The sequence below is a fragment of the Heterocephalus glaber genome, unplaced genomic scaffold (genome assembly GCF_053883595.1).
Source record: "Heterocephalus glaber isolate CG9 unplaced genomic scaffold, H.glaber_assembly_v1.0 deba00000678, whole genome shotgun sequence".
In the NCBI taxonomy this organism is placed as follows: Eukaryota; Metazoa; Chordata; class Mammalia; order Rodentia; family Bathyergidae; genus Heterocephalus; species Heterocephalus glaber.
The window spans coordinates 1,135,015-1,157,057 of NW_028258157.1; the positions used below are offsets into that span (position 1 = coordinate 1,135,015).

Sequence of the window (22,043 nt, forward strand, 5' to 3'; positions counted from 1 at the left end):
AAGTATCACACCAGTCATGTAACAATGATGACGTTACAACATTAAACCAGGAAAAAGTAATTTGGAGAAAGAAAGTAATTTGGAGCCAAGAAATCCATTTATTAAATAAAAATCAGAACCAATGATATGCACATATATGGTTAGATTTATCCATTACATTTCCAATTTTATTTTTAAAGTATGTTTCCTCACTTTTTCCAAAGGCATAATAATGTTGTAAGTTGGTATAAAAACACAAAATTCTTAAAAGTTGAACAGTTGCCATCTACTTACTTTTAGTTTTTATGTTCTAACTTACTTTACAGTATTGATTCAGAATATAATGACTCAGTCACTACGTACACCACAGGCTTGGCATTACAAACATTTTGAAGATATGTTGAAACACTTTATATAAAGAAAGTTTCATATATAGAATGTTTCAAACAGATATGACTATATATAAAAGTACATTTTCTACATTAATCTATACCTTCAATATAGTCATTACCAAATCTTAACAGAGATTATCATGAAAATTGACAAGTTGACTCTAGAATTTCTATGCAAGATCAAAGGGTCAAGAATTATCCCTAGAGGATTTTCAAGAACCGCAATATGTTGGCTCTCCCCTCTATGTGTCACAACTTAATTTAGAGAAATCACTGTGAGACATTATGGTAGGAATAGCCTAAGAGACTTGTAGCACAGAACACAGAACTCAGAAAAAAATACTTGTATGAAAACCAATATATAATATTATAGGTTAATCAAAATAAATTTTACTATTCAAACAATGGTGCTCAGGAAATTGATTATACATATTGAGGAGGGAAACAAAACTAAAATATAAAATTTATATTTTATCACAGATAAACAACTTAACTATATGACTACAGATATTTATGTGACATGTAGTTTTACAATTTTTAGAAGAAAATATATGATAAAGACTTCAGATCATGAGAATTTTCTTAAACAATATAAAACATTTATAAATTTAACTATATTAAAATTGCACCTTCTTACCAAAAAGCCAGAAACTAAAAAATAAGTATAAGGATAAGGTATTTCTAAAAAATCAATAAAATATATAAAAGTGGCACAATTAAATAATAAGGACAAGGACCAGGCAAATCACAATGGGGACAACCCAAGAGCTAATGACCACTAAAACCTAATCATACACAACACTGTTAACTGGAAAGTAAATAGACAGCACAGTAGGCTACCATTCTGCAATAGAGTTGACATTCAGAGAAAACAGAACAAGGAGGTAAAGAAACAAGAACCTGAATTTGCGACCAATGAATAAACAAGAGTATAAACCTTTTAGAGAACAATTAGGAATATTCACATGTAGTGAAAGGAGCCACACAACATTCTCCTAAATGACAAGATCAACAGTCCTTAAAGCCCAGAACATGAGCTTGATTGTGGAAGAAACTCCTGTACATGTGCACAGGGAGACGACTTCCAACAATCGTTGTACTGTTTGAAATAGTTTCAAAAATCACATAGTAACCAGGGAATGTTTAAATTGTAGTTGAGAATAGAATAATAGAATTCTACCCAACAGCTCAATGATGGAATTCTGTCCAGTATTTAAACAAGTATGTACCTTTAGTTTGGATAAATCTCAAAAACTTCAAGTGACCCAAAAAGTGGTGCAAAGACACACAGAGTAAGACACTACTCCTATTTTGTAAACAAGCCGATGAATCATTCCATTGGTACAGACACATATGTAACACCGGAGAAAAGCAGGCAAGGATGTAACAGACTGAAGCGTGGCGCCTCACCTGGGGCAGCAGTGAGCTTGCGAGAGGAGAGGAAGTTGCAGGAGGCTTTGGCTGATTTACCGATCCTCAACTCTCTTTAAAACAAACGCCAAACCTACAGGATAGTATGTGACTGCTGGCCATATTATTCTCTACAGTTTTCTTTCTGCACACGCAGAAAGTTATGAAAATTACCCGTCAGGGCCTGACTAAATGTTACATTGCGTATTTAAACCGTGAATGCTGAGGCAAACTGCCCAGCGGACTGCTCCTCATCAGAGAAGCAATCACAGATGCGCGAGGCTGCGCTGGAGCATTAGTGGGTGAGCGGAGGACAAAGAGCGGGCTCTGTCAGGCTGGCGAGGCCGTCTGCCTGACGGGGAAAGGGATGGTGGGATTCGCAGCTGCCTCGGGGGGCACTGTGGAGACCAGATCCTGACTTCTGCCGTTACTGTGGGATGAGAAATTCAGCCACTGCGTTGTTTCAGGAAAAATGTACTCGACGGACAGCAAAACACGCTCGGCTCTGAAGTGCAAATGAACCAGAACAGACAATTCCATGTTTCGTTTACTATTTTGAGGCGAGATTCTTCACTTCATGACCCAGGTGTTTTCTAGAACTGTAATGATACTGAGTAAGTTTCACAAGCAAAATAGTCGCTCTAGGGACTTTCGAATAGAGGAGATCATTTTTTTAGCCTATTTGACAAGAGTTGATTAGGCTGAAATTGATACTGGTATTGTGAAATGAAAAGATTTATAATCATTTATCTAAGGATAAAGATTTGAAATAAACTTGGCAAATTGTAACTAAGCTTTCAAAGTTCTAGGGTATGTTGATATTCAAATTAGCTGGAAGAGAAACAACGGTATTGAAGAACAAAATGGGAGAACATATAGTACAGCATTTAAAATTCCAACATCAGTGGACATTTCAAACTTCAACACTGTTAGTCTAAAAAGTGTTAAAATTTTAATTCTAAAACAAATAGCAGGAGATGGTGCTTTAAAAACTTAGATTTGTAATTAAATCCCTAGCAATGTCTAATCTTCTGCAATTAAAAGGAGGAATAATAAGTTACAGATAATTCTCTGTTCGGTGTTTGTTCAGAAATATACACTAAATATTATTATGAAATAAGTTTTAAGATTTTTGGAGGATTAAGATCCGGAGTACCTGACTGAGTTAAGAAAACCACTGAAGGTTGATATAGAACTAAAGTGATTTGGGAATTTTGGATTAATGGAAACGTGAGCTTTTATTTTAGAAGATGGCAAACAAGCTAATATTAGTGTTTTAAATTCAATTTCTTGAGTGTAACCTAATAATTTTGTAATAATAATTATTGTTACTTCTCAGCATTCTAAAATACTACATTTTTAATCAAGGTAGACTATTTTCATAAAGAATTTGCAAAAAAGATGGAGTGAAAATATTCTTTAAAAATAACGAGAGCAGTAACTGAAAATACACTGGATTTTGTTTTTGCTATTAAAAATCAGCAAGTATATTCAGAATAACATTGGCTTATGAGCACCAGAAAACCTACACAATTGTGTCAATATGTTTTAAATGGATAATTCCAGAGAGCAAAAAGCTACAGGAAATCTGAAAATATCACATTCCACAAAGTCATGCCGATTAGCATTTATGCCATCGATTTCTGTTAAAGTGTTAAAATGTCAGAGCCTGAGGAGTATGAAAGCCTTTTAGAGCAGAGATGAACAGATGCAGAAGAGGAGTAGACTCAGTTAAATAGACAGGAGACTCAAGCAACAGCTCTGCAGCTTGGAGCAGAAAAGCAAAGCCTATGTTTTCTATAGCCATTCACATTTCAAACCCTCTGGAAGACAATGTTGATTCAGTAAGGGCTCAGTCTATTCACTTCTGTATTTAGAACTACAGATAGCAAATATATACCTAGAAGAGATCATTACTTCTTATGTTTATCTGGAATTCATTGTACAGACAGAGAAATTCAATAATGTAAACATGCACATTATCTATATTATCTATCCACCAACCTACCTAGCTATCTTAGTCAAATAGGTAACATTTCTTCCTTGGAAAATAATTGAATTCAAAATATGGAAAAATAAATCATTTTTATTCCCTCCAATAAATACGTTAAAAATATCACTGGTCATGAAATATTTTTTAAATTAAAAGAAAACAACATTCTGCGATACACAATTGGTGTTATTACAATAATGTTCAATTTCACACAAGGCATAAAAAATCAATATTTTCAAGTAAATATTGCTTTAAAATTTTTATATAACCTATTAGGAGTTTAAGTTCAAAGCCCTAAACTTTCAGGATGTCATGTGTAAAACCTACAGCTATAGACAAACAAACATGTGCATGCACATACACAAATACACACAGAACCGGGAAATGCACTAGTTTAAACAACGTAAGTGCTCGAGGATTCCAGGGTGGTGGTGGTCACCTGGCTAGGTAAGCTCTGGCCATAAAAGGACTGAACCTTCATTGTTCTAGGGTGGCAGCCCAGGACATGGGTCAGCATTTATAGGTGGAAGAAAGAGGGGATTTGTCATGTTAATTTTTTTTTTTGTACAGGGGATCAAACACAGATCCTTGCGTTTTTGAGGCAGGCAGTGGAACCACTGAGCTAAATTCCTGGCCCTGTCATGTTAATTTTATCCACAGAATATTTCATACTAAAATGGTGTTTCAGTATTGACAGTCAAGACAGTGTTATGAATCTAGTAGAAATGTTTCCAGGAGTTTTACGTAGGACTTATGATTGAGGAATAAATAAAGCAAGGCTGGAAACCCTAAAGAAATTATGGGTATGGCCTCTACAAACTGGACTCCAGTAGTCGGGTCTGTGCTCACAGAAAAGCCTGATTTTGAGAGAATAGGTAGAATAACTAATAAAGTAAAATCTTCTATAAATCAGATAAATTGCAAAACTAGTTCTTAAGATCAGAGGTCTTTCCTGGTAGTCTTACGGATTGTGAAATTACAAATGTAACTTTAGTTCACTTCAGTTTTCTCTCTTCGATGAATCTGTATTACACCTGGCTTGAAATTAAACATCTGATCTTTTAAAAAGACCAGAGGCTTTAAAGTGCAGAGTATTGCTTCGTCATGGCATTGATATTGTCTTTAAAGTCATCCTCATCTGTAGTATTTGCTCATTTAATCCAATAAGGCTATGAGATTTTATCTGCAAATTATTAAGGCAATTCTGCCAAATGATATCAGGCAGCATTATTATTACACTTTTCTTACAATTTTCCTTCCCTCTTTCCCTCCCTCTCTTCCTTTCTTTTTGTCCTGGAGATTGCACTCAGAGAACATTGTACTATATTTTCAGCCATTTTTTGTTCTGTTTTATCACTTTTCTATTCTTTTGTTTTTGTGTTTTTGAAAATTAATTTTATTAGTATACTTTAGATATACAAAATGATCACATTCATCACAGGGAATTTGTACTTGTGCATAATATATCTTGATTCTTCTTTTTTCCCCAGCTTCCTCCTCTTTCTTCAACCTCCTTCCCCCACCTTATTTACAAAAGTTTTGTTTCCATTTTTTCCTTCTATTCTTTTTTGTTCTTTTCCTTTCCTTCCTTTAACCCCACCCCCCTCCCTGTGCCTCTTCTCATTTGAACATTTTCTTCCTGTTTCCCAATATCAATTAAACATTTTGGTCCTTGTTTACTCTTTCAGTTTCCCACATCACAGAAACAATACAATATCTTTTTTGAGACAGGATTTTGCTAACTTGTCCAGGCCAGGCTTGAACTTCTGATCATCCTGTCTCAGCCTCCCAGAGTGCTAGGATTAAAGGTGCGGACCACAGTGCCAGCTTACAGTTTTAATTTTGAAATAAAAATTGACTATTCAATTTCTTTGCGGAGTATGCTATGCTGAAGTGAGCTGGTCACTCCTGTCTTGAAATCTCAATACATGCATCCTAACTAGACTGCAAAAACTTAAAAGTAGTACTGACTGTGGAAGCGTTGTAGTTATTGACGATTCCTGCAGACCCAGTGATTTTCTCACGGTTGTTACTTCTTGATTCACCGGCTGTCTCCCTCCCGCATTAGCTATCTGGCTGGCTTCCCTAATTTTTGCAATTTTATCAATACCATTCTAATATTTGTAATAATGCGCTCTGAGTTGTGTATTTTTCATACACTGGTAAACTGGCATTTTAAAAGCAACTGAAAATAAGCAAAAACAGCCTTAATTTAGAGCATTTGCCCTTGTCCACACTGTAAACACTTCCGCTGTGCCCGATTCAAACTGTCCATAGGATGCTGAACTTCCAGTTGGGACCAGATGTGCACGACACATTTTAATAAGTTGGGCCAAGCTGCTGCCGGCACAAAACTGTGATGAACAAATACTGCCTCCAGTCCATATTTATTCTCACAGTATATCAAAATATCCAAGGACTTTTTTGTTAGGTCCCAAAATTTTGATATAAGACAATGACAGTGAATCATTTTTAACATAATAAAAGGCTTTAAGCAACAACAGGGAGAATTTGAACTATGAAATGACAGAAAAATACTTTTACAAGTAAGTGCCTTATGTAGAATGAAATTGAAAGGTTATATCTACTTCATGAAAAACAGTGTTCAATGCAAAGAATATTGCTTGGAGTTCACCAGCTATATAGAGAGAGAATTTGGAAGGTAGGAACAACCTCATTATTTGACTGAGAGTTGAAAATTATCATTATGTATTTTGAGAAACCAGCTATAATGCTGCATTGAACAAAAATAATGAAATATATGGTCTTGGCCACACCTGTGAAAATCATTATTTAAAATGCTTATAATGTAACACGGTGAACAGTGTATAAGAGCACAGTGCTGAGTCTTGGGGTTGAGAGACCTTGTCTCCAATGGTTAGGGAATAGATATTTCAGACATTGCTGACTATACTGTCTCTGTCCTGAATGTACTTCTGTGACCCTAGCAAGACTGCACTGCGCTGCACGTGTAAATCTGTGGTCATGGCTGTGTCCCAAAAGACACTGCTTTCAAAAACGGTAGCAGATGTGACCCAACTTTAGCTTGCACTGAATCTTGAATTTTTGTAGTCCTGATTGCTACAAAATACATATACTTTGTATTTATGAAACATTAATCCAGATAAATCCAAAGTGCTTTTTAATAACATTGCCCCAGTTTGTAAAAACTCTTGACTAATTACTGATTTTGCAAACAACATATTCCTGCAGCTCACCAACTACCCAAAGGACAATGCAATTTCAAAGAAAATGAACATGCTTGTGGATACATCTTCTCTTACATTGTTATGCCAAAATTTCACAGGCCATCGGCAGAAAAGCTGCCTATGCAGAAATGGAAGACAACACTTACATACTAAATTAAGACACATTTCATATAAATATATTCACTGTGCTTTACTTTGAAACTGTGCATTCTTACCTTCCACGAGCTTCCCTGTCTGTTCTGCACTTCCCCCGGGAAGAATCTTGGCAATATAGGCTCCAATTTCTCCATTATGTCCAGGGATTTCTTTGCCACCCACAATCCTAATTCCTAGACCATTACCTGTATTGAAAAAGTAGCAAGTCATTAGGAATAAGAAGGGACAATGGCTATTACAGTTTCAGGGAAAAAGTGGATCCAGAGCCTGGGAGCTAGGAACAACATTAATTTGGAAGTAGACATAGATAACAAAGGAAATTATTCTGATTTCAATTATAGGTAACATGAAAAGAACTTTTCTGAGAGCATCACAATCTTCAGTTATTAAGCTGCATTAACAAATAAGTTTTTTTCAATTTCTCTATGTTCAATCATATACTAAGGCATTGCCAATTTTTAACCAAATATATTATAAAAATTTTATAAAAGGATATTCACGGCATAAGAAACTGCGATCACAATCCACACTCAAATGATTATAGGGTGTATGTGAAACCATGATCCTAATCTGAGAATTGGTATTCACTTTTCAACCTTAACTCATCAGCTAACACTGTCTTTGGCACAACAGAGTTGCTCTTGCTTGATAAATGGCTCGGTAAACTCTTCCTCCACAGATTTTTCTATAATTGGCCATGTGGAAAGGAGACAAAATAATTATGAGAAATCTAACTGACATGGATTTAAAATGTTTATATTTTAAGATTGTGTGTTATTCTAGTATCAGATATATTCTTGATCCAAATAGCAAGCGTATTTTAACCTAACAAGTTCTAAAAGAAAGCAGACTATTGCTTTAAAATGAAATTCTTTGAAATTCATTCTAGTGATTGAAATACCATTTTCGAATTCTTTCAAAATCTCCAAATTTTAAGAGGTACTGCATTTCTAAGTCCTGTTCTCCCACTTTACTTTTCAAAATCAATTCTGGGGCCAACATTTGCACAGCTTAGACATTCAGCAAAAGGTAAGACCTGCTAGAACCCACTGGAATGCACTTGTACAGCAGGCTGCAGTCTGGTAAAATAAAACTTCTTTTTTCCTCGTTGATGTGATAATTCCAAAGGGAAGGTCTTCCTTCCTCCCGCCCCCCACCCTCACCTTGTTTCTGTCTTATTTCTTTCCCATCTTTCCCTCTCCTTCCTTACCCCCTGGTCCTCTCTGTGTGTTTTTGGAACTGATTAAGTATTTTGAAGATTTTGCCTTAAAAAAAAGAACAAAGCCAAACAAAACAAACTGACAGTATGCTTTGAAATGCCTGGTTGGTTGATAGACATTCACAGTTAAACAGATGCTACTTTCCCAGGCCTCTCGTTTCTAGGTTCAACATTACTGTTTTCACCAAAAATCAATCTGTAATATAAGTGAAATATAACTGTGTGAATGCTAGTAATCTGCTATTAAATGAGTTAAGCCTTGACTTGGTCTGAGTATAGCCAAATGAGTTCTCAGACACCAGATTTGAAGGAATTGCCAAGAATGACGGCTGATCACTGCCTCCTGCTGCTGTAGGTAAAATGCTCGCTTCCTTAAGTCCTTCCCCGGTGGGCCTGGTTCTTGGCATCACAGCATGGCAGAGCAGAGGGACACGTGACTAACAGCTACTATGGACAGAGTAAGAGCTTTCCTTAAAAAAGTCAGGCAAAGTAAGTGGGGGAATAGAAGATTTGTAGAAAAGAGAAGTTCAATGTCTAAGTATAAGCGTTTAATAAATATTATATGGTATTAACTAAGTGAAATCCTGCTTAAAACAAGCTATGCAAAAAGTACATATGGGCATATAGGGGAAAACTACATTTCAATTTAGTTTTCAGTTTAAATATACTTTAATTTTACACATTTATTAATTTGTCACATTAAAATTTTTGGTATTTTAGAATACCTCAAAGAATCTTTGTTTTCATCATTAAAATAATACATGCAGCCTGGCATGGTGGTGCACACCTGTAATCCCAGCACTCGGGAGGCTGAGGTAGGAGGTTCACTGTGAGTTGAAGGCCAGCCTGGGCTATGTAGTGAGTTCAGAACCCACCTGAACTACAAAGTGAGACCCTGTCTCGAAATAATAATGACGATGATGATGATACATGCAAATATTATATGATTATAATTAGACCATTAAGTTTGGACACAAAGTATTGTTTAATTTCAATAATAGTATAGATTACATCTAAGCATCAAGGAAATGCTAGCTTATATTGATAAATATGCTACCTCTTGTGAATAATGGCCTTTAAATCAATATATTATTCATAATGAAGTTATCACATAAGGCAAATATATTGCATAGTTTATTCCCTTTAGTTGGGCAAAAGAGAAGAAAGATTATCTGTATAAACTTTAATACTTATAAAGTACCAAGTATAATGAAAGTCTCCAAAGGATAGCTCAATGAAATCTACTTTTATGTAGCTTAAATGTTAAATTATATTCTGAAGGCTGTAAAAAGTTTATTTTATGTTACTTTACTAATTTCTGTTATAAATTCTCAATATAAATTTTTAGCAAAATAAACCAAATTATATTGGAAATCCTTAGTAATTTCCCCATTGTGTCCTATGAAACTTTAAAATTTTTAATTAATATTGGACATGAATAATTAAAGAATCTTTCACTATTTTTCCTTAATTTCAATTTTTTTTTCTTATTACAAGAAAAGCCCTCTGTGGAACATGACAATGCACATCAATCGCCTCAATGTCAATTCATACTTCGTGGCTTCCAGCAGCATCAAACAGCCCACACTCCTGCCAAGGCTAGTCCAATTTAAAACTGAGCAAATTATACACTGAGCCATGCCCATTAGTTTTTTGTATCCATCTCTGACTGTTCAGCACCTTCCCCCTCTTTTCAAATTTGTGCCCACACACGGGAAAAACATTTTTATCATTTGAAAGATTTGAAGAGAACCTTTCATCTCCTATTTTTTAAAAACTTATGTTCATACATTTTGAATGTAATGTGCATAATATTAAGATAAAATATTACACAAGAATCAAAGAAAATATTAAAGAAATCGACACTCCCACCATTGCTGGAAGAGGTGAATCCAAGTTGGATGGCCACATGATTGGAATGACCATTGGCTCTGGATATAAAGAAGACAAGTCAACACCCACATCAGAGAACATTAGGATTCTGGCATTGTTGAACATTTTTCAAATGACAGACTATCAGAATAGTTTTACCCAAACACATAAGCATTTCTTCTCTTGATATACTTCAGAGATATTTCTCAGTAAGCATTGCACAGGGCTCCATGTTCAGAAACACATCATTGATGCAGTGACACATTTTCTTTTGTCTTGCTTTTATCTTACCTGGGACAGCTGCAAAATTAGAATCATAAAGACTAAACATTTGCCTGATATTTCTGCAAGAGACAATTAAATGTAAATTTATTCCATTTAGCATTACTTAGGGTCTAATAAATGACTGCTTGATTTGAAATGAGATCTTATGATAATAGAAAGTAGGGTCAGTTTATAGATATGGCTTTAATAATAAATTATAAGGAATTAATCTACTGGATTTAGATATCAATCTCACTGATGGTGGGCCAGGACCAGGGGTGGGGTCACCCACTATGTATGATAAACTATTTTATTGGCAGATGATTAGGTAATCTTTTAATGCCAATAGAAATAAAAGTTTGTTTATATTAGTGCAAAGGTAGGGTGTACTTTCCAAAAGATATGTCAGTTCTACTTGTAAAAACATAAAGAAGAGGCTGGGGATTTAGCTCAGTGATTTCGCCACCTACCTCTTAAGTGCAAGGTCCCGAGTTTGATCCCTGGTACCAAAAAAAAATAAAAAAATAAAAAAAATAAAGAGGAAGAAAAACACTAATATAATTCAAAATTGAGTACAAAGTCCTCCTTTTGTACTTCTGAATATAATATGAGATTGTGGCAGATATACATTAACATCATTATCATCAAAGAGCCACTTCCTGAATAATCTATCCTCTTTGAATACAAGAAGAACTTGTGGCTTGCTTCTAATCAATACAATCTGACAAAAGTTATGGATGTCACTACCTTGATCATGAAAGACTTTATTTAAGCAGACTAGTGATTCTCCTGCTGACCTTCAGGAAATAAAGTGATTCATGTGTCCAAAGCAGAGAGGCCACATGGCAAAAAAAATGATTGAGGACTCAAGATACTGAGAGTGGCATCCAACTGACAGCCAGCAAGAAAAAACTGAGTCCTACAACCACAGAGAACCAGATTCTAGCAACAACAATGTGATCTTGGAGGAAGACAACTAAGGCAAGAACACAGCCTGGCTAAAGTACAGATTGCAGCCTTGTAAGGTCATGACTATGGGTTCCAGTGTGCTAATCACCCTTCACATCGCTAAGATACAATACTTGACACCCAAACTTAAAGGACGATAGGTTTAATTCGGCTCATGGTTTCAGGGGATCAGTTCATGGTCATTTAGCTCTAATGCAGGAATATTCATGGCAGAAGAGTGCGGTGGGGAAAACTAGTCACTCACATTGGGTGGCAGGAATCAGAAAAAGGGGAAGGAGGAGGAAGGGTCAAGGGACCATAAGAAGTATATAAGGACACACCTGCAAGACCCACAACCACAACCAGAAGTGTGCTATACCAGTCCACAGGGCATTTCTTAATCTAGTCAAGTTGACCTATCACAAATTAATGGCCAAAATCCAACCCTTGCCAACTTGACAACCAGACACATCTCCTAAAAACATACTTAATCTCCAAATAAAGGCAAGAGGAAGTTTGCAGCTCTTCCTAGCATGATATAACTATCCTACACACACTGGAAATTCACCAATTCCCTCCCCAAAGTCTCAACAGTACCAGCAGTTTTCAAAAATCCAAATCAAAGTCTCTTCTGAGACATAAAGCAGTCTTAGCTGTAAAGCTCTGTAAAAAAAAAAAACAAAACTTACTACATATTCCCAAAGTACAGGGGCACAGGGTAAACACTCCCATTCCAAAGAGGAGAAATAGAGGAATGGGAAACAATAGGACCAAAGCAAGACTAAAACCTCAAAGGACATATAGTAAGTCCTGCAGCTCTATGTCCAGCATCCAGAACACAAGGCGGGAAGATGTGAGTTTCAGACCCTATTAGCTTCTGGTAGCAGCCCACATGGCCTCTCTCTCTGCTCAAGGCCCAGAGCTTTCCTTAGCGATTTTCTATATTCCTAGCATCCTCAACTGTCTCAAGTCTCCACTAAACTTTTGGCTTCATTTCCACAGATTCGCACACTGCTCTCTCACAGCCTCTGGTTTGGAGTCCAGCCTTTCCTTTGAAATGTTAGTAGAAGCTTTTCTGATCATACAACTCTTGCATTGTGCATGTAGGAAAAACCAGCATCGTGTGGATGATGCCAAAGTAAGCCATGAGTGAAAGCAGTACCCAGTATCCCTTGGGCCATGGCTGCAGTGGCCTCAGAGTAAATGACTGGACACAGTGAAATGAAGTATGGGGATCCAGTCCCTAGGTGGCCCTGCTTCAGCAAGTGGCTCAGGTACTCTGTTCTCAAATGAAAAGTGGACATTTTACAGACATTTGAGCCCTTGGTGGATGAGGCCTTGCTGATTTCTGAGATGTCCTCAGGAATCTTTCTTCTTGTCCCTATACAAAGTACTTGATTTCTTTTTAATTGTGTTAATCTCTTCAGTAACCAAATCTCTTTGGTCCCAACTTTACATGTGGTTCCTTTTGGATCAAACTTTAAGTTTTTCAAATTTTTCTACTTTTTGCCTCATTATATTTCTCATTATATTTCTGGTTAAAAGTACCAGCAATACTCATGACACAGCCTGAATGCTGGGCTGCCTTGAACCTTCTTCTACCAGATCAATTAGTCCACCACCTTTCATTTCAGTCTCCTGCAAAGTCTCAGAACATGGGCAAAATGTAGACAGTTTTTTGCCAGAGTGTCACACACACTGTCACTAGTCTAACTACTAATGAAGGCCATGTTCCCATTTGAGATCTCCAGAGCCTGGCCTTCACCATCCTCATTCCTATAAACATTCTGATCAACTGAGTTCCAACCAGAATCACCCATCTGGATTGACGTACAGCATTTTATGGTTTCTCTAGAAACACTTCTTTAAAACTTTCCAAACTCCTCCTACAAACCAGACCCAAAGAATTCTAAACCGCATGGTCAGGTAGTTTCAGCAACCAGCCCACTTTTCAGGCACCAATTTTCTGCATTCGCTTTCTTACCACTTGGCACAATACAGAATACCCACAATGTAAGGAGGAGAGGCTTAATTCTGCTCACAATCCATGCTTAGCTGGCTCTAAGGCAGCACCATAAAGGCAGAAGGGCATGGCAGAGTACAGCAGCTCCCTTCACGGCAGCCAGGAGTACGAGAAGAGAAACAGTGCCAGGCCAGGGACCACATGCAGTACCAAGTCAAGCCTCCAGGCCCCACTCAGAGACGCCCAGCACTCTACCAACCTCGGAGTGCTCTTAGTCATCAGCTGATTCATCATGACAGATGGTCACGCCTAGTAAAGCCAGGGCTGGATTCTTGACCCCACGAAAACTGTAAGGCACTGAATGTGTCTTAAACCACTGAATTTGCTAAGCAGTGATAGCAAACTAATACAAGAATTAAAGTTACGGTCTGAGATTTCTCTGCAAACAATATTTGTGAACATTACTTTTGTAGCAAAAACCGCAGAATGAGTAAGTTTACAGAAATCAGCACACCACCTGACAGTGACAGAGTATACCAATAAAAAGGAACACAGAGCGTGAGAAAGTGACCTCAGGCCCTTCACAACCAATGTGAGAGAGCCCCACTGTCTCTGTTCTGAGATGTCAGGGTTCTGCAGTCCTGTGCACAGGCAGCACTGAGCATGGAGGCAGCATCAAAGTGACTTGGATGAATAACGCACCCGAAACTTACTGTTCTCCAAGTGAGAGCCACACCTCAATGATAATTATGTTAAAATAATACATGTATATCGCGTTCTCTTCTTAGAAAATACTTTTAAGGTGACATTATCTCATTAGATTTTAGCAGAATAAGGGGGCTTTAGAAACCCTTTCTATTTTGCACACGGAGAAGTCAGGTTTGTGCAGGTAGGCCCTCAAGAGAACACAGCAGGTCGGCTGGGGAGCTGCAGGGGGACCCTCCTCCCCGGGGGGTCGGCAGGCTGTGGGTCCTGTGTCTGGTGCACCCCCGGCACCAATTTTTCTGGCTTGGAGTCACAGAACCGCGAGACAGCGGCACAGTGCAGGCCTCCTCCCCCAGGCAGCGGTAGCTAACGCATGATGGGGCAGTTGCCCTCGGATCCTTAACAGGAGAAACCACCGAGACAGGAAAGAAAGGCTTCGGGGCCAGCGTCTGTCACCAGGAGCGCGGAGAGGAAAAGGTTCCGGCTCTGGCAGCCCACGCTTCGCACCGCACAATTGACCGAGGCTGCACCTGAGTAGCTGGGGAACAGCCTCATTTCTACTTTTCCTATCACTGCATAAACTGTTATTATTACATGCTCCTATCATTATTATATATTGCCAAGGTAGAATGATATATTTTTGCATTAAAGCTCTTAGCATTATAATACAAATACAAATTGCATTGTTACGTTTAAGCAAATTACTAATTGGATTTATATTAAATATTTTCGTATGAAATCTAGAAAAAAGAAATGTACATACATGACTGGTAACATAGTGATTAGTATAATAGTCACGATTTTTGAGATGAGTTGAGAAACTGATTCATAGAGAAAAGTTTTAAATACACTGAGTCACTTTAGTGATAAAAATAAAATCCAGGTGTCCAGGGTATTTTTATACTACAGGCAGAAACAGTTCTCATCAAAGGGAATTTGCTATTGTGAGGGAGGCATTTGAAATAGTTCAACAGCTTTTACCTACCCTTAGGGACATTGTTCACTCAAGAATTATTTAATACAATTATTTTTAGTTATTTTCATTACTCTACCTAAAAGCTACTGCAACTACTTGCAATGAATAAGAAATGGAGTACCTGTTGTTAAATGACTAGATTCAAAATGTTAAAATATTTCATTAAATTATGCTTTAAACAAAAAATGAGCTGTTTATTTTCATCTAATTTCTATTGCATCAGATTTATTGATCTCTTAATTGTCAAAACATCTCAAAATATATGACTTTGAACAGATGGGTCTTATTCTACTTGTACTTTGTGCCAACAGATTTTACATTTTATCAGATATTGACCTTAATTTCATCATTCTACATTGGGCACATGTTTCATACTATCAGTTATAATCTGCTGACACTGTTTTATATTTAACATATTATTTGGGTTTTCTCAATCTCTCCAGTATCATGTCTATGGATTGAAGGAAACAGATAGTAACTAACATTTCTAGACATTCTCCTGTGTCAGACACAATCCTGTAATGCTTTTGCATTTATCTTTTCAACCATCTTTAGTCTGATACTCTGATACTCTTAGATATTATGCCTACCACTTTCAGGACTGACCAGTTGAGACTAAGAAAAGTTGCAAATTTGTCATAGGTTACCCAGCATACAAAAAGGCTAAGATTAGAGCTCATATTTTTTTAATCCCTTTATCTTTCTATATTCCTTTCTTCATTACTGTAATTGTCAAGAAAATACTCTAGAGGATCAATATAAATCCATACTCCTTTCATTGAATCTCATTGCTACTTGCTAATTCTTGCTTCTGGCTAATTCACATATATTTGACATTTATACTCTTGCATTTCATATTAATGTTACCATTTATCTCTTCTCACACAATTTGAGTTTCCTGAATGTCTTCTCTTTCTTCTCTTGGAATGATTACTCATTCCTTTAATTTCATTTTATTAAGAGTGCATGAAAAATGTGCTAAGCCACCTACAGCTGGAAGCAAGCCTGTAACGTCACCTCCTTGGTAGGGAAAAAATATTCAAGCTGTATAGGTCCTGACAGATGCCAAGAGAAGTGGCAGTGTTTCCGTGGAAGCAGCCCTGTCCACAAAAACTCCTTTTGTTACCGAGGAAGGGAATCCAGCTTTTCAGTGAAATTTGTCAAGAAGGAAGTGCAATTTAAGGACAGGTCCAACCTGCACCCTATTTCATTTCTATAGTTTATTTCTAACTTATTCTTATACTTTGCAATTAACAATTGAGTCATATAACTTGGCACTGCCACGATTAAAAAAAAAAAAGAGCAAAAGCCATCTTCTGTGGGAAACAGAGACCTAGGTGCCCTGGACCCTCTACAGGACACACTCAGTCCCATGACAGTCCCAGCAGCTCAGACAGAGCACGCAAGGCCATGCAGGTGGTCTCCAGGTGACAGCTGTAATTTCTCTACACCAGTGGTGTGGAACCTAGGGCGTGCGTGTTATTGTTTTTCTTTTAAGACAGAAAATGTTAATGTAGGAGATGCGTTTCTAAACTAAAACCTCAGTATTCTGTTTTAACTGCAGTGTTGGCCCTTGGTGATGCATATATGGGTTCGGGTTCGCAGCTTGGGCACTCCTCTCTGAAAGGTTCTGCATTGCTGCCCCAGAGCTTCCGGGAGAAACAGAAAAGAGATGCAGTTGTGTCAGCACTTTCTCTTCTAAATTCAGCTGATCTGAAAAACGTTTCCCCATGAAATATCCATGGAATGATATTGAGGAAATGTTAAGTGGTCAGGGGCCATAATTTATCTGAATTATATATGTGGCATGAAGTAGTCCACCCCACTTTTGCTGGGTTCCTCTTTATCTGACATACCATATTTGAGCAGCACTACAATCACAGAGATGATTGAAGCATGCTGTATTTTCCATGATTTTAAAGGTAAGAGTCCTGCCTGTTAAATGCAGGCTCTTGTCTACTTGGACCACCATGAGATGATCCTAATTTCACAGATTATGGTCCCCTTTTATACATTTTTGTTCTCTGTGCTTCAGGAAAGCAAAGCAAAGTAGTAATCATCTATTGTCTTACACTCTAAATAGCTCACTGAAAAGAAATAAACTGGGCTAATTGTGGTCTAAGACCAAAAATTAAGACTCAATGTCCATCCTTATTTGTGAGTGACATCAGAAGGTCCTATGCACATGTTCTCCACACCTCCTTTAACTTTGGGTGTCAGCTATTTTGCCTCAACAACAAGAAAAGTAACTAAGTCAGAGTTTGATTCCACAGAAGTGGGGTTATGGTTGCGACTGTACCTGGCCATGTGGTTCAGGGCTCTTTGGAACTGGCTTGTGGGAAGTTTGGAAAGTTTTGGAGCTACTGGCTTAAGAATCAGCCCTGCGGTGCTTTAAACTACTTGATGAGAGATTCTGATCAGAGCTCAGAAGACCAGAAAGCAGACAGAAGTGTTGCCAGTAAAGATCAGGCTCAGAAGCTTTCTGCTGGGAAGAGCTGCATTGGCTGTGGGACTCCAGATGATGTGTGTGTTTACCCTGGCAGAAAGTTTGGCTGCATTTTGCTCGAGTCCAGAGACTTCTCCTGAGGCTGAGATTGAGGGCAGTGGACTAACTAATCTTGTAGAAGAACTTGAAGGCAGTCTAATGTTGAGGCAGTAGCATGGCTACTGTTGGGGACTTTTAGATAGATTTATGTTGAGAATCAAGAGCAAAGGGCCCTACAGAATGATTTAAAGCGCTGTGAGTTTGGCCAGAAATGAAGCTCCAGTAAAACTGGAGCCTGCAAAGATACAGCAGAGGAGAAATTAGTCCCTGACAAGACTAGCAAGAAAAAGCCAAGTACTTCAGAAGAGGACAGTAGAAAAGATGATGTGAGGATATCACAAGAACTAGCAGGACCCCGCCCTTTGTAGCCTCCAAACTGAAAAAGTGAAAGACTTGGCTTTGAAAAGGGAGCCCCAGAGCACCATGTTCCAGAAGGGTGATGGCCTAGGGAAATTGTTCATCAGGATTTGGTTCTCAGGCACTTGAGCCCTGCAGCAAAGAGAGAGAAGAGCATGGCTACTGCTCCAGGTAGTGGCAGACCTTGGCATAATTCATGTACCTGTTTTAGGTGCATTGAGAATGCAAGAGTTGTGAGGTCAGAAAGGTTTCTACCCAGATTTCAGAAGAAGGCCTGGGAGGCCAGGTTGTGTGCCCCTGAGAGGGCAGTGTGTGAAGCTGTGAATATGAAGCTGAGGTGCCCTGGAGACCCCAGAGGTTTGGAGAAGCTAGGAATGTGGATCAGATGAGGAAAGCTGTGAAGAGTGAGCAGAACTGGCCCAAGAGAGAAGCCAAGAGAAGCAGAGGGAGTTACAACCACTAGCAGTACCACAAGGGTGGAGGCACCCAAGCCCTTTGGAGTTCACATCTTGCCACAGATTGCCTTGAATGCTGAATGTGTAAGTACAGGAATTAATATTTGCCCTGCTGGATTTTGGTCTTGCTTTGTTCCTGTTTCTTTGTATCCTCCTCTTCATACCTTTTGGAATGGAAATGTCTATCTTATGCCATTGAATGTTGGTAGTGTTTAACTTTCTTTTCATTTGTACAGGGCCTCCAAGCTAAGAGTTTGCCCTAAATCTCAGCGGAAACTTTGGACTTGGACTTTTCAGCAATGCTGAAACTGTAAGGACTTTGACAACTCAGAGATGGACTAATTGCCTTTTGCAAAAATGGATATGCATGAGTATTGGGAGACAAGGGCCAGAATGTTGTGGTTTGTGTCTAGATGTCTCCCAAAACCTCATGCAGTATTAGGTTGGGCTTTTCAAAGGGGCTGGGTCTGGAGTGTGCCATGCTGAGATTAATGGTATATTATTACTAATTTAGTCCACTGACTGGTTTGGCATAGTTCTGGGCAAGATTAAGGGTGCCCTGCCCCGGGTGTCAGTGCTGTGTGCCCTAAAGGTGTGTAGGCTGGTAAGACATCAGGGACAGAAAGAGCATCACTTGTTGCTTGTTGCTTGTTGCTTACTGCTGCTGCCGCTGCTTGTCTTTGTTGCCTTCTTCCTACCATCTCCTCTGTGATGCCCTCTGCCATGTGTCACCCTGCCTTGGAGCCAGCTGACTGTGGACTGAAATCTCTCCAAACTGTGAGCTAAAATAAACCTTTCCTCCTTTAACTTTGGGTGTCAGGTAGTTTATTTCAGCAATGAGAAAAGTAACTAAGACATGTATTTAATAAATATTTCTATACATTCATTATTTAACGTGTATGCTTCCACTTCTTCAAGGGTTTTGCCAGTTCTTGGAAGCAGAGCCCCCTCAAACACACTATATTTTCTATGTCTGCCTGGTGTGATCCTGTATCTGATCCATTGCTCCATACCTACTTGTGCATACTGGGGGCAGCCCCAAATTCTCTCCTCTGTAACCCAGTATTACTTCAAGTAAATTTGACAGATATAGAAAGTGGGTAAATTGTGTCTTTAGCATTCTTGTATTTTTATTGGTGTAAAACATGAGAATTTTGTTGTTAGTTTTTAAAATTAATCTACTAACAATAATATATATTTGCAAAATATTAATAGGATATTTAGAACTATGTTTACCATATTCCATTTAAATTTGAGTACAAGTCTCTGTCTAAATCACTTCTATTTGAATTTTGTGGATTTTCATTTATAATTCAGAAACAAGAGAGAAATGAAATTTGTATTAGTGGAGAGGACTATAATTTCAAATATTTCAGAAGAAAATGGAAAACTTGTAAGTGTAAAACAAGCAATGAAATTATTTTTATATCTAATTTCTCTAAAATATTTAAGATTTTCACTATTATTTGTAGATTTTTCCATATAGAATTTTTGACAGCATGTTAGGATAATATAATGACCGATCAATTAATGTAAACAAGGCCATTATTATAAATGTAATTATTTCCATTAAAGCATGTACGGATGCCTTTGGAAGAGAATGAGGCCAGTTTACCCGTTGCACGTCTATATGCATTGGTGTACATCTCCCCTCCGGAGCCCAAAGTGAATCTATAGTTCATCAACCCCTTCACACATTGCCAGCCCTTGAGACCGCTACTGATCAGGGAGAGAGGTGGGAAGTCTGGCTAGCTATAGTTACCTTCGAAGCTGATCTTAAACACTTGTGCTCAGCTTTTACAATTTTAAACAGAAAACACTGAGTGCATGCAAAGGTGAGCGGAGGAAGGGATTCTGTGGCAGGGCAGGGGCGGAGCCCTGAGCTGCCTTCTCAGCTGATGCTGGTCTTCCTTGCGGATCCCAGGAATATCCCAATCCCCGCAGAAACTTCTTAACTAACTTTTATGAAAGGCTGATGGAATACTGGGCCTATAAGCCTCAGACTCCTGAGATTTCTCAGAAGACTGTTGATTTTAGTGTGGCTGATCCATTATCTAGAGCTGCTATTATGCTGTCTGGTGAGTAATTCTGGGTGGAGCAGAGGGAGGTATATTAGGCCTGCAGCTTTCTTTTTTTAAGCACATGAAATCAAGATTATAATGCAATATTTAGAAACTATCACTTAGAAGAGTCTTAACACCAAAACAAATTTCAATACACTCATTCTTTGTGTTTTATTTCATATGTAATAACTTAAATATTTAAGTATAAAAATTTTGTACAATCAAAATCTTGCACGTGTCTGAAACTCTCCAGGGGAATATGGTATTTTATTATTGCTGCAGGGAATACAAAACTCTTGCTAGAACTAAAACTCAATAGGAATCCTGTAAAGTAAAACAAAATCCTCTTAAAAAGTGCACTGCATAATTGTACTGAACTTTGTAAACAGCCAGCTGTTTCAGCACTCTGAAGCTGAACAAAAGCACACAGCACACTGACAGCATTTGTTCATGAGCTGCTGTGATCTTCGAGAAAGAAGAGGGGGTCCTGGCTGTGCCTTCCAGGCTGTCTGCATCCCAGCTCAACTGCCTGGTAGTTGTACTGGGCAGGGTAACCCATGGAAACCAGACACTTTACTACCAAGGGGCAGAGCAAGGGGCGATCCTGCAGATGACCCGTCTTAACACTGGGCAACTGGGAACCCAGATGGCCCCCAATGGGCTTCATGAGCCCTGCACATCCCTGAGTGAATGAAGTCTTAGTGCTCGCTCAGCACACTAGGCAGAGCCAAAAGTATTCATGTACGCCCAGCCCAGAGATGGTTACACAGGCACACCACGCAAGCGAGAAAAGAGCAGAGAAAACATTGCTTGAACGTTGAGTGTTTTCCTCAGTCTTTATACAAACACATCAACACAGCTCTATTGCTTTATGGGTAGGCTGAAGATGTGGGAACAGAACTTCTGGGCAATCACTGGCTAATCACCTAGCTATTCAGACTCCGATCCTAGGGACCTGGTCTAAAAATAAATTAATATAAGGCCAGTAGGAATAAGATGAGGAGGATAACAAAATGCTAAGCAAATGTACCAGTTTCCACATACCAGAGGAGAGCATTCCCTTAGGGAGAAAATACAAATCCAGTCATGCTACAGATATTATTAGCAACATAGGGTTTTAACATATAAACAAAAATATGTCACATACAAAGAAACAGGAAAGTATGATCCAAATGCTGGGGGAAAAAAGCATACAAATTATCTAATAAAATCATCTCTCAGTGCCCCCAAATGTTTTGTTTAACAAACAAAGACCTAAATTTCCTATCATAAACATGTTCAAAGAACTAAAGGAGATTGTGTTTAAATAAATAAAGTGTAGAAACAATAGCTCAAAAAGTAAAGAAAATATTAGACCGAAAGTACAAAAAGGCAAAGCCATAAAAGCCCATAAATGATAAATTACTAGCTGTTCTCAACAACATATATGAGATGGAAGAAGAATCAGCAAATTTGAAGGCAGTCCCAAGAAAATGGTAAAAGCAAAATTGAAAAGAAGTGAACAGAGCCTCAGAATCCAGAGACATCAGTAAATATT

At 38.1% G+C, this 22,043-nt stretch overlaps 1 protein-coding gene across 9 annotated transcripts in view; it reads right to left on the reverse strand.

The window, feature by feature from the left end:
- The window catches only part of Pclo (piccolo presynaptic cytomatrix protein), a 350,152-nt gene that overhangs the window by 98,728 nt on the left and 229,381 nt on the right, over positions 1-22,043 (reverse strand). For all 9 annotated transcript variants that reach the window (XR_015449439.1, XM_087206755.1, XM_087206754.1 and 6 more), the window contains one exon: positions 7,199-7,324. Coding sequence is in view for 8 of the 9 variants with exons in the window: in XM_087206755.1 (XP_087062881.1) it covers positions 7,199-7,324 (126 nt within the window). In the remaining variant the exon portion in view is untranslated. The remainder of the gene's footprint in view (positions 1-7,198; positions 7,325-22,043) is intronic.